General features: G+C 33.9%; 1 protein-coding gene across 1 annotated transcript in view; it reads right to left on the reverse strand.

Annotated features, from left to right (window-relative positions):
• Window positions 1-14,555, reverse strand: part of FANCI (FA complementation group I) — a 57,473-nt gene that overhangs the window by 23,939 nt on the left and 18,979 nt on the right. Inside the window, exons 11-18 of the mRNA XM_006192571.3 lie at window positions 11,872-11,964; window positions 11,091-11,227; window positions 7,670-7,850; window positions 6,156-6,243; window positions 4,090-4,220; window positions 3,541-3,611; window positions 2,573-2,687; window positions 936-1,058 (exon numbers count right to left, since the gene is read on the reverse strand). Coding sequence (XP_006192633.1) covers window positions 936-1,058; window positions 2,573-2,687; window positions 3,541-3,611; window positions 4,090-4,220; window positions 6,156-6,243; window positions 7,670-7,850; window positions 11,091-11,227; window positions 11,872-11,964 — 939 coding nt within the window. The remainder of the gene's footprint in view (window positions 1-935; window positions 1,059-2,572; window positions 2,688-3,540; window positions 3,612-4,089; window positions 4,221-6,155; window positions 6,244-7,669; window positions 7,851-11,090; window positions 11,228-11,871; window positions 11,965-14,555) is intronic.

A 14,555-nucleotide genomic window follows, 5' to 3' on the forward strand; every position in this document is an offset into this window, starting at 1 on the left:
TTGGAACCCAAGAAAGGGATTATATAGTTCATTTGTGAAAAAAGCAAATGAGAACTGATCAAAAAAATAACTTTTTAAAGAAAAAAAAAGGAAGATTAGCTCTATCAAGTATTAAAATATTTTATAAATGTATGATAATAAAAAGACATGGTCTTGGCACAAAAATCTACAGACAAAATAAGGGAATAACATACAAACAGAAAAAGACTTTGTACACATAAAGGAGGCAATAATGTCTGAAAAAAATGGCTAGCCTTAGGGAAAAAAATTAGCTCCTTACACATTATATCAAAAAAATTAAAGATAAATCAAGTAGCTAAACATTAAAAAAAAAAAGAGCATAAAAAAACTAGAAGAAAAATGTTAGTAAATATTCATTGGAAAGATACGGACTCTCTATACATAAAAGTAATAGTAGATATTTCAGAGGTAAAGATTACAACCAAATTGTAAAATCTAACTTTGTAGCTCTAAAAAGATCATAATTTAAAAAAGCAAATGCCAATCTGGCTTGTACTTAGAACAAATATGACAATATCAATAATTCATAAAGAGTTTTTACAAACCAATGACACAGTAAGTCTTTGATGAATAAATGAACATCAATATTCTAACAGATTTAGGTCTATGATCCATTACAAGGTAATTTCTAAAATTTGGAGCTAGATAAGGATTGAATTTTTTTTTTCATATAGATGACTGCAGAAAAGAGTTAACAAATTAAAACATTTAAGTTGTTTCAACTATTCTTTATGATTCCTTACCTTAAACGACTTTTGACTAAGCAGCACTAACTACTGATCCTAACTGCATTAAACAAGAGCATATCTATTATACTTTTATTATCAGAAAAAAAATTATTAAAATAAAAAGGATTACTAGTTGGGGTTGGGGGTGGCTGTGGGTACTATAACCCTTTCACTGTGTTGATTTACCTCATAAAGCATGAGTCGAACATCAGCCTGCTGGCCTAAGCACCTCTTCAAACTATCCATGATCTCAAGGCAAAAGGTTTCATTAGCGACAGAATTGTAACGGCTGTGAACATCCACACAGATCTGAAAGGAAGAGAGGCCATTCTTGTCTATCTTACCAAACTAAGTAGTTTCCATTAAGAGGGTACAATGAACTGATGTTCTTAGTGAAAGAATCTTACACTTAGCTTTCCCTATATGCCAAAACCCAGGTCTGAGGCAGACATTATAATCATTACTAGGCCATGGTAAGTATCGCTCTTATTCTAATTTGGAACAAGAGAAATTTTCAAGCATTTAAAAAAATTAACTATCCTCCATTCCTCAAGGTTTTCCTTGGCAATGTCAGCTGCTTAGGAAGGCACAGGTTATTTCATGCCACTAGGATCCAGTAGTCATAATAAACTTGATTTTACTTAAAAGGTCAAAAAGACTTTCTTAAATGTCTTCAGTAGCTGGAAGAACCAAGTTCTTTTTGGTTCCATGAAATCCTGAGAGGTTTGAAGGTAGGTAGTTTTGTTTGGATCTGGACTTGACAAAGAATAATACTGCTTGTTTGACTTATGAAATGAATCAGCAACTGCAGACTAAGAACTCCTAATCCTTACTACAGGCATCTCAGTGAGGTAGTCAGAACTCACTGAGGTCAAATTCCAGTTCTACTCTTTTTTGGCTATATCACCTTGGACAAGTTATTTAACCTCTCAGTCTCAGTTTTCTTATTCTTAGAATGGAGATAATAACAATACACAAATGATACCCAGTGTTCCTAATACTTAATTTATGCCATATGTTATAAACAAAAGTTTCATATAGTTATACTAGAGCAGTAAAGTAAGGACTCCTAATGAAATTGTTATACAAATATGTCTCTTATTTACAAATCATATAGTACTGAATTTAAAAAGACAATTTCATTACCACAAAGCCCAGATTACCAAGTTACTGTAAAATTTTTGCTTTTTAAAATTACAGGGCTTAATAGATGTTCATGTGCAAGCACAACTACTATTAAAATTGTGGACAGTAACAGTATCTAGCCTCAGAATTGCTGTGAAGATTACATAAGATAATAAATGCAAAGCACTTAGCATAGTGTCTGGTATAGTGCTGTCCAATAGAAACATAATACAAATCACAAATGAGAGCCACATATGTAATATTAAACTTTCTAGTAGCCAAATCAAAAAGGTAAAAAAGAAACTGGTGAGATTAATTTTAATATTTCATCTAACCCAACACATCCAAAATGTTATCAACACGTAATCAACACATTATTAATGAGATATTTTACATTCTTTTATATTACACTAAGTCTTCAAAATCCAGTGTGTATTTTACATGTACAGCACAACTCAATTTGGACTAGCCACATTTCAGTCAATGTTCAGCTCAATAGGGGCTACCATATTGAAGAGCAGTTTAATATACAGCAAATTTGCCATTAATGGTTAGCTGATATCATCATCATCATCATCTTCAGACCCTCAGTTTCAGGATCATTGGTACAACCAGAACAGGAGTAAAGAAAAAAGCCTGCACATCATCAACTCCTGGATCAGTGCACACACTATAAGCTGTTGTGAAAAAACCCTTACCTGGCTAACACCAATAGACTGACTGCACTGAGAAGATGACAAGCTGCCTAAAACTTTAAAGTTCTTCAGGAGCAGCAAAAACCCAGCAACTGCAGATTTTCGGGCATCAAGCTGGCTAGCTCAGGAACAGACAGAGAAGATGTTACCAAACAGTACTGATTTCACAGGAATAGGCTTCTGCGTGAGAAAAATCTAGTTAGTTCTGTACAGAGAAGGACTATGTATAAACAGTGAAGCACAGAGCAAAATAAATTGAATTTATGTACTCAAAATAAGGCATCAGCTGTTCACAGCAATTAGTACAGCAATTCAGCTGGATTTTTCATTATCTCCTTAACCTCAGACACTGTCTATACTTTCTTCTATCCTGCTACTGACACTCACTATGTGGGAAATGAGAGTTAAGAGTGCTGAAAGACTGTACAATGGGTTGATAACTCAAATGTAAGTAGTAAATAGCAAAGGTGATTGTTAGTTTTCCCTGTGTCAGAAGGAGCACTTCCCTTCTTCATAGAGGAAAGCAGTACTTGGTGCCTTGTAAACCCTCCATCCAAAAAAATCATACACTCATCTCACTGAGACTCAATGATTAATTCATGTTACAGATGCTACAATATACAACCTTGCCCTGTCACACATGCCTTTGGGTAAGGAATAACAAAAAACTGTCAATTCTAGAACTGGGATAGTAACACATGGCTACTTACTAGTTGTTCCTCTGAATTTCCATGAGTGTATTATAATTTGGCTAATGTGATATTAATTTGGTATCTTATCCTTAAAGTAACAAATTCTTTCCACAGATTACTTGTCTCATAGTATCTTTAGGAGATGGTATTATCACTTCTAGCTTGGGATAGAAATTTGCATGACTGCTGTGAACAAATTGTACTAGAGATGACAGCAGAGAGGACTTTAAGTAACACTAGAAAGCATCACTTCCTAGGGTCTCATGGGATGCTACATACCTGGCAAACATAGCTTTCCGAAGGACAAGTATCAAGGAGTCTCTCATTGACATGCTGACTTTGAGAAGGGGCTGAAAGAGGAAGAATCAGTAGGTAAAAACAGCAATTTGTTTATTAGCCTTAGCACTTTTCTATTCAATTGTGTTACCATTTGGCTTATATAAGAAAGACTGGCTCTTTTTTATAAATATGTTCTAAAGTTTGGTATATTTAGTAATAAGGACAATTTATACTTCGAAATACTAAATTGAAACTGGTTGTGAATACCTTTAAATCTATTGTCCTCAATTAAAAATTTTCTAAGTCTTTCAGTTACTTCACTAACTTGAAAATGAGTCAAAGGAGAGAGAATAGTACTATGAAGAGGGGATAAGCTTGGGAAGGAGAGTCTAGCTCAGTGCTCCTGCCCTTTTAATACAAAGTTTTGTGTTTTAGAATCAAAGGAAACAAGATTTCTTAGACATACATACATATTAAGAAACACAACAGACTTCCACTAGACAGTTCAACCTCAATTGTGGTAAGCTCTTTAGAAGTCAAAAGATTTACCTGCACTGCTTTCAACAGCCCTTGTACAGTCCGAAGAGGCAGAAAGGACAAATAGTCAAAAGCTTCTATGACTTTAGAGGAACAACTCTGAAGAACTAAGGGTGCACACATGATGATATCTGAAAGCAGGTCTGAAAAACAGAATCTATAATCAGTTGCCTCAAATAACTAAAAAAGTTTCAAATAAGAGGAAAATAAATATGGGGAAAGAAACAGCAAAAAGTTTTTTGTTTCCTTTCTCAAAGAAATTGAGTATACTGCAATATGGATTTCTACTGGTCCTATATAATTTTAAGGTCAATATAACCAGGACACTAAATTTCTTCTGGTGACAGTATAAGACTACAAAAACTAAATTGTATAAGAAAGGAAGAAGCCCATTATAACTGCCTAAACAAGTAGCACACAATGTCCTCATATTTCCTAGTTGAAATAAACCAATAAATATTTATGAACTTTTATTATATACAAGCATAATATAGTCCTATACAAAATAATACAAAAGCATAAAACATGGTCTCTTCCTTCAAGAATGTTTAGTTGGAAGTCAAGAAAAAATATTTTTAAAAAATGAAAAAAAGAAATAACAGAATAATACCAAATACCTAATAATTCCAAACATAGTTTATTGTGTAGCAAATGGTAAAGACAGAGTTTAAACAGGAGTTCAAAGGAAGAGATCATTATGAGTTGGTGTGCTTTAGGAAAGCAAAGCAGAGAAGGTAAAAGATGAGAAACATTTAGATGCACAAAAAACCACTGTAAAGGGAAAAGTATGACTAAAAGTACAGGAAAGCACAACACTGTAAACTGACTATACTTCAATTAAAAAATATTAACAACTTAAAGGCACTTAACCTATGTGTAACTGGATTCCCAGAAGATTGTGTGCATGCATACATGCATGTGTGTATGTGTAAATGAATGTGCTGATGGGGAGGAAGATGACAGAAAAAATTTTTTGAAGACATAGTACCTGAGAATTTTCATACTTAATGAAAACCATAATCTTATGGATCCAAGAAGCTTGACAAACCTCAACCCCAAGAAACATGAAGGAAACTACACTAAAGCACATCATAGTTAAATTGCTTAAAACCACTGATAAAGAGAAAATATAAAAAGAAATGACATTATATAGAGATGAATAAAGATAAGAATAAAAGGAGTGCATACTGTAGAATTCTATTTATACAAAAATTTTTAAATGGTGTTTAATTTATAGTGACAGAAGGCAGACCAGACTAGACATGGGAGGTGGGGAGGAACAGGATGGAGGAACAAATTACAAAGAGGCACCAGGAAACGTGTGTGGGTAATAGATATGTTCATCTTGAATGTGGTGATAGTTTTCGTTTCACAAGTGTATACATATGTCAAAAGTTATCAAACTGTTAATACTCTAAATATGTGGATATTATTACACTTGTATTACACCTCAGTAAAGCTGTAAAGAAAGAAAAAAGTAGAATAAAGTGTCAAGTACGGAGCTTTGCAGAACCCTGAAATTTAAGGATAGAAGAAAAAGGAATCACTAAAAGAGAAAGAAAGACATAGGCAGGATAAGATATAAACTATCAGTTATCAGAGAACCTACCTAAGAAAGTTTCAGGGAAGTTGTAAACAGTGTTGAATGACACAGCAATTAAGAAAGTTGGTGACTAAGAAAAGAATAGGGGATTTAAGCATTAGAAGATACGTATTAAAAGAGCAAAAAATTCAGAGGTCACCAATGAGACGAGTACTGAAGTTAGAATGTCAAAGGTTAAGAGAATGGGAGGTCAGTGAGCGGTAGCTGAAGGACAGCACTCTTTTGAGAAGTAATAAAACAAAAAAAAAGAGAGAAAGTTGATGTAAGATACAAGTTTCACTCATCAGTTATATATTCCTTTCCTTCTTGACAACCACAGACAATATAAATGGATTTACGTTTTACTTGCATCATAATAAAAAATACTACATTATACTACTATATCGTTAAATTTTTTTTCCCAAGACCAAAAGCATTATGACATTTAAATGAAAATAGTCCTGACAATTTTATCCACTCTTTCAAAGTTCAATACCTAGAAAATGACTGATGGGGGAGGATGCTCTGGTAACAACCCTGTTGAGGACTTGCTCCAGAATTTCTTGTCTGATCATCTCATGGATCTAAAAAAGAACAGGAGAACCGATCAAATAGTCCGTGGTGACCTTCAGCTTATAATTGTATCAATGTATGTTAGGAAGAATGAAGAACAGTTCAGTTCAGATATGGGTAAAAATGGACTGTTCATTTCAAAGACAAATATAATGTGAATCATCAGGAAAGAATCACTCAGTTTTACCCTCGTTCTGTGCTCAGATGATTCATTAGCAGGGCAAACTTTTACTAGTCTAAAAGAGATCACATGAAAGTACTGCTACAGATAAGGTCCAGCATCAAACAGGAATAATCCTACCTAGGTATCCATTACACACCAACAACCATATTTCTGACAGCTTGCACAACTTTTATTTTAAAATTTAAAAGCCCACAAAAATTTCTGAAAATCTAGAAAATCTTCACCAGCCCCTTCCTCAGTTTCTAGAAGCATAGCAGGGTTGCCTAAAAAAAGATCTGTTTTGAATTTTCACTTGAATTTTAGTTAAATTTCTTATCTGAATTTGATTACTTTGAAGTACAGAGTAATTTCTTTCAGACCTTAGACTAGTAATTAGATTAGTAAATTACATGTTCTACAGATACCTTGACAAAGCAAACATCTGTGTGAAATGAAGTGGAACTTTCTTAGTTTTAAAAAAGATTAATTTAAAAACAAAAACTAAGTCTCTTATTCTAAGAATGTTTTTAATCAGATTACTGTTAAGGGTCATACGTATCTAACACACTTACAACTCTCAAAGATTTTTATATGGCATTCACTGCGTAGTTCTGAAGAGGACGTTAGACTTACATTTAAGTCGGCCTTCAAATAACATTATCAGCAGACACTTTAGGTGTGCAGATACGTTGAACAATTGAATGTCAAGAAGATGACTCAGAGGAATCACTAGCAAAGCAAATTTGTTTAGACTCACATATAGTCTTTTGTTTTACTTAAAAGGAAACGAGTTTTTGAAAGCTATTTCAGAAATTAAGATTGAGATGACAGTCATTATATGATAAGAAATTAAAATATAAATTCCCAATTTGGTGTTCTTCAATAACAATAAATCAAAAAGCATGATTCTTTAAGCTTAATGTCCTAGAACAACTCTAACAAGATTATTTTTTGTATAAGGGGAAAAAAAAACCCCCAAAACTGAGAAATGATTAACGGCTAGAGGAAGAAGAGGAAATCATGAGGAAGCTAGCTTATATTCAAACTTCCAAGAAATGGTCAGAAAGAACAGAAATTAGAGTACATAAAAAACTCATATAAATAAAGAGGTCTTTCACCAAACTGAGTCTGTAATGTTTCAATTACTATCCCAACCTCTGTTCTGGGAATCTAGTACATATGCAAATTGCCCTGTCCCCTAAATTCCCAGGTAGATGCTTTATTTATAGTATAATTTAACAAAATTAAAGAATGGTTGCCAAATAGAGTCTCACCTTGAAAGTTTCCAACAGGATATTAGCTCCCAGTTTGCATGCATGCTGGTTTGGCATTCTAGAAAGACCTGAGCTGGTTTCAATAGTTTTTCCATCAAGAATCTTCTTTGGCCCATAGGAATCCATTAAAATGAAGCCAAGTACTACCAGGCCTTGAGTGACATGATCCCAACTATGAACACTGAAAGAAAACAAAGTTTAGCTAAAAAGAAAACTTAGTAAGATACCTTACCTTTATATTCTTTGCCATGTTACAGATTGCCCAAACTTGACCTGGATAAGCAACACTCCACGTGAACCTTTTCATGTATCTTTATCTGGCAAAATTCTGAATTCCTGGCTGTACAATAATGGGAATGGTAGGCAAGCAATCACCACCTACAGAACACTGGGAAAATCCAGAAACTACAGAATATTCAAAAACTTACAGAAGAAACTGGAATTATTTCAATGTACTGACCATTTGAGATTTCTATTCAAGATTTTGACCAGAAGTTAACTGCTGCTTCTTCTTTCCCCCATGACACTGACAACACTTGTACTATACACATGCTTACAAGTTCGCCTCCATCTCTACACGGAGATTCTCTAGAGAGCACAATGTTGTCCTATTTTCACCCAGAGAGCCTAGCACAAAGGCTAGCATATAGAAGGCACTCAGTAAATACATGCAGTAGAAATATTCATATCATATCATATTTATATTTATAGTATGAAATGATCAATGACTGAGTTTCAAAAGCATGAGTTAAAACTACAGAAAAACTTCTGTAAAGCAGTAGATACCACTTAATGTTACCCATTATAGTGGAAATGATGTTTATAATAACCTTTATATCACTATATCTACTGGCTAAACAGCAACAAATTATAATGCAGCACTAACAAATGAAGGTGATAGTTGTGAATAGATTCTCGTAACATTTTGACAGATTTTATTAATAGTCACCACACTCTGGAGATCGGGAATCAAAATAACAGACTGAGCACAAGCTCCATTCTTCCCACCCCAAATACCTACAAAATGACTGAAAAGATACATACACCTGTGTGTGTATGGCTGTATGTGGTGTGTTTATGCACTACTCTATAATAACATGGAAAAGTAAGAGGTGTTTTTGACTGACTAGAAATTATGCAGACTCCCTAAAAAGTGAAAAGAATATAAAAATGAAAGAGGAAGCCACAGACCCCATATTGCAAAATGAATGGATACTTCCAAAAGCAGATGTCAAGGGCAGATACACTAGCAACTGGAAGGACCCCTGGGACAACTCCTGTGATGACTGGTTGGGATATCCCAGCAGGAATAGTTGGGCAGGCAGAGGCCTTTTTCTCCAAGACCCCACTGTACCTCCAGTTTATGCCAAGAAGTGAACAATCATGAGGCCTGTCCTTAGATGGTATCTGTGTGTAGAAGAGCTTGGGCCTGAGAGGCGGAGTAATACTCTGAGAGGATGGCAACATGCTATAGGATCAGGGAGGATCGACACCTAGAAAATCACCCCTTGGTACATCCTGTCACTATCCTCAAATCATAGAGGTAGAATGTGCTAGATATGGCACTCTCAGACAAACTACCAGGGAACATCAAAAACATCACATCTGAAACTAACACAATATTGTAAATCAACTATACTTCAATAAAAGTTTTAAAAAATATATGATGAGACAACAAGTAATCACCAAATATAAGAAAACAATACCACCATGAAAGAGAAGCACCAGACTCAATAAAGAGAACTAACCCCTGAGGGCAAGGTTAATGGAACAAACTGAACATTTAAAAAGTGTAATGAAAATCCTCAGAGAAATAAGAAAGCATATTATAGCATGAAACAAAAAATGAACTGTAATGAGAAAAGAACCAATTGGAAGTTTTGGAAATAAAAAATATGGTGGCTGGAGTGAAAGAAAACTCAACAGACGGACCTAGAATAAAACGGGCAGAGCTTAAGAAATAATTAATGAGATGAGTAAGCTAAGAGATTTTTGTAGAAGCTAACATGAAAAGACAAAAATATGAAGAGCATTAAAAAAAATCAAGATACAGTGCACAGATCAAGAAATTCTAACAGTTATTTGGAGAAAACTGAGAGAAAAAGGGGAGAGAGTGCTCAAAGGAAATAAAAGAAAAACATTAGAGTTAAGGAAAGACATGAATCCTTACAGTAAAAGGGCACACCAATTATCAAGCAGAAATGAATTAAAAAGGAACTTACATAAACATAAATTGTGTTAAATTTCAGAACATCAAGAATAAAAATAAAGTCTTAAAAGTTCCAATGCTGAAAATAAGATTATCTAAAATAATACAAAGAATTACATAATTATCAGACTTTTCACCAGCAAGTCTAGATGCAAAAAGACAATGAAAAATGATCATAAACTTAGAATTTTATATCTGATCCAACTATCATTGTTCAGTTGGGAGAACAAAATAAAGACATTTTCAGATACGAAAAGTTTACTATCTAACAACCATATCAGAATGGATTACTGCAAAAATTATATACTTATGGCATACTTACAAGTGAAAAGTATAAGATTCAAAAGATAGAGGTAAACAAAGAAACCAATAAAATGTATTATTAAGTGTAAATAAATTAAGTATTGTTTACTAGTAATAATCTTAACAAGAAGGAAGTGGAGAAATTGTGTGCTGTGCAATGTTTCTATCTTGAAGGGAGGAGACAGTTATAGTCAGTTTGCTACAAAATGTCTATCTTGTAACATGAAAGAGCTCATATATGATTGGTAAATAGGGGAGTAAGTATAACCTGGAAGTTGTATTGGTTCATAGGTGATTTTTTTCCTAGTACATTAATGTTTTGCACCTCCAAGTATCAGCAGGTAAACACAAAGCATGTCAACAGAGCTGAACAAAGCAAGTAACCGAGACAAACCACTGACAAAGCATGACACATAAAGACTGTCGTAACAGCTAGTGCATGTTCTGAAATTAAAATACCAATCAGGATGGTTACCAGTTTTCTCCAATTTGGTTTAAAATGGACTTGCCTAAAACTGCTAGTCAGTTGTCTAAAACTGTTAATTCAATTCCATCCATCAGTCCCAAACTCCAGCAGTCAAAGTAAATAAAACTTTGTTTTTAACTTTCCTAAAAAGCCAATGAAGACTCAGGCCGATAAAGAGTTGTAATAACACGAAAGAAGCAAAGATACTCACTTTAGTTTGTATTCTCATTATCAAGGTGGTCAAGAAATCAAGCCTTGGGATTCAAGGATCTTTTAACATAGGAAAGCTTGCTTGACCAATTTTAAGGGATTTAAACCTTGATATGTGAAGTCAACAGCTGTGGTCATCAGCTTTCTCCGATGGGCCATAAGTATAGTACCACATACATTATCTAACACTAAATACCTTATGAATCTACTAGGGGTATGGTTCATAAACTCACCTATTCTTTACCACTTCCAAGATCATGTTTGAAACACAGTATCTCTGAGGAACCAGATTCTGAAGAAATTTTGAGCCTTGGAGAAGCTGAAGATCCTTAAAGCTTTTTATAACTGAAGACTTTAAAAGGTCAAACACCTAGTATAATGAAAGAAATAGGAAAATGAAGCAAAAAATGGTAGCCCATACTACAGAACCTTAACTGTATAACTCTTCCTACTTGCTACCATACTCATATCCTTATGACAACTGTTGTATTAGATGAGTATGATACAAAAATTATGACTCTCAGTGGGAATTTAAAAGAGTTGAGAACAGGCTAAAAATCAATACTAACATTACCTACTACCAGGGAAACATATATGAGAAAAAAGTGTAAAGGATTTTATATTTTCATCCTCAAAAATAACCTATTCTCCTTAATTTCAACTCAATCAGAAACAATTTCTTAGAAAGCTAGAACATAACACAACTGCTATGAATACCCAGTTAAACTGCCCACTCTTGCTACTTGGACCGTGTGCTATGTTTCCACCTTTATACTCACTTCACCACCTGGCTTAACACACAATATGCAATGCAGGTATAAACCAAGTATCTGAAGAAGTCTTCAAGCAGCCCCCAGGGAATAGTGTGGGCCTACATGTCTTACAGAGGAATTTGCTGCTGGCAGGATGGGAGTGGAATGTTTTGGAGGGTAATTAAAAAAAAAAAAAAAAGAACAACAGGCTCTTGTCCTCCTTATCAACTACAGAAGGAACCAAAAAGTCATTTATAAATACCTGTTCCTCAAATCTTTGTATTCTTGTTACAGAGAGCAAGAGAGCAATGCTGAAGGGACATATATTACTACGGAAATCTCCTTGTTGTCCTGCCTAGAACATAGAAGAGATAAACCAAAAAAGGAGTCATTACTTACATCTTAAAAGTATAACATAGCCACTTAAACACAGGTCCTTAAATGGATCAGAAACCTAAACATAAGAGCTGAAACTATAAAACCTTTGAAAGGAAATGCAACAGAAAACCTTTAAGAATTTGGATTGAAGATTTCTTAGATATAATACCAAAAACATAACTTATCTAAGGAAAAAACTGATAAACTGGAGCTCATTAAGAATCAAAACTTTTGTGCTTTTTCACTAAGAAAATGAAAAGACAAGCTGTAGACTGAGAGAAATATTTACTAATTATATACATGATAAAGGACTTATACACAGAATATACAAAGAACTCTTAAAATTCAGTAAGACATGCAATCAAAACATGGACAACAGATTTGAATAGGCGTTTCACCAAAGGTATTAGACAGCTAAATAAGCACATGAAAAGATGTTTACTTATCATCAGTCATTAAGAAGTGAAAAGTAAAACCCCTCTAGAGATACTGTTTCACACCTATTAGAACAAAAATACCTATAACAAAACCTATAACAAAAATACATATAATACAAATGTTGGCCAGGATGTGTATGAACAGGAACCCTCATACAGTACTGGTGGGAACATAAAATGATACATCCACTTTGGAGAACAGTTTGGTAGTTTCTGTAAAATATAAGCATAAATGTATGATACAACTCAGAAATTCCACTTGTAGGAATCTACTCATAAGAAATGAAAACATATGCCCACACAAATATGTGCATGTGAATGTTCATAACAGCATTACTTGTATAGTCAAAAAGTGAAAACAACTCAAATGTCCATCAACTGGTGAATAGCTAAACCAATTGATAAAAGCCATATAATGGAATACTATTCAATAAAAGGGAATAAAATACTGATATATGCTACAACATGAATGAACCTTGAAAACATGTTAAATGAAAGAAGCCATACACAAAAGATCACATATTGTATGATTCCATTTATATGAAATGTCTAGGAATTTAAACCTATAGAAACAGGCATGAGGGATCTTATAAAGTGATGAAAATGTTTTTTATACATATATATATGTACAAAAAACTGAATTATGATGATGGTTGTACAGCTAGGTAAAAATCACTGAATTATACACTTAAAATAGGTGTAATTTTATGTCATGTAAAGTATACCTCAGTAAGTTTAAAAAATAGGTCTTTGAGCCCTAAAAGAAATGATAGCTAAGAAATAAAAGAAAAAAACAAATATAAAATCAAAGATGAATAAAACAGAAAACCAACAGACAAAAATAAGACAGTGGAGTAGATAAACAAATACAAAGCAGGTTTTTTGAGGAAACTTTTTTTTTTTTTGAGTAGAAGTACTAGGGATTAAACCCAGGACCTTGTGCATGCTAAGCAAGCACTCTACCACTAAGCTATATCCTCCTCAAAGCTGGTTCTTTGATAAGACCAACAACACAGTTACTATAAACCTAAATAAGAAGAGTGAACAGATAAACATCAAGGTCCTACTGTACAGCACAGGGAGCTATATTCAATAACTTATAATAACCTACAATGACAAAGAATATGAAAAAGAATATATATAACTGAATCACTATGCTGTACCACAGAAACTAACACAACATTGTAAATCAACTATACTTCAATTTAAAAAAAAAGAAAAAAAAAGTGAACAGATACAGAGAAGATAAAGGAGCTTTAAAGTCTAGCTCCCACATCATGGTCTTTAAATATCCTTTCCTACAAAAGGGACTCAAGGCTCCTTGGAGAAATCAGGGTGAGACAAGGAAAGTACAGATGAGCCTTGGATAGCTTACACCAAAAAAGTGCCTGAAGATTAATGGGGTCATGTCCAAAGGACACATAAGCCAACCTGAAGGATCCAGTTGGCCAAATATAGGTCACTTTCAATGGTGTATACAAGTGCACTGAATTTTTAAAAATTCATGGTTATATAACAATATCCAAAAAAATAGGGAGGGGGAAGTTTTTTTCACAGAGGATGACCAGCTAACAATGTAGAAAAAATGAAAGAATTAAAATTTTCTAATTTTAATTCTACCATTTTGCAGCTCCCAGTATAATTACTGATTTAGGCCAATAATCATGAGCACCAGGGAAAAAAAAATCCACTGTGTGAAAGGCTGATGAGGCCAAATCTAGCCCACCACCTATTTTTGTACCATGTATTTTAGCCCATAAAGTTGGTTTTCACATTTTAATTGTTGAGGGGGAAAAAATCAAAGGAAGAATAATACTTGATGACACATGAAAAACAAATAGAACTCAAATTTTAGTGTCCATATAGTTTCACTGGCACACAGCTGCATTCATTCATTTAAGTGTTGTCTCTAGCTGCCTTCTTGCTACAACAGTAGGGCTAAGCAGCGGTGACAGAGACCATATCACCTGCAAAGCCTAAAATAGTATCTGGCCCTTTAGAGGAAGTTTGCCGACTCCTTCAAGAGAAAGTATACAACATCACTTATGACATATTCTTGCCAAAAATGTTTAACTTGAATCTAATCACGAGGAAACAAATTCATTAATGTGACACACAAGAAAACTGGGCT

This window comes from Camelus ferus, chromosome 27 (assembly GCF_009834535.1).
Source record: "Camelus ferus isolate YT-003-E chromosome 27, BCGSAC_Cfer_1.0, whole genome shotgun sequence".
Classification (NCBI taxonomy): domain Eukaryota; kingdom Metazoa; phylum Chordata; class Mammalia; order Artiodactyla; family Camelidae; genus Camelus; species Camelus ferus.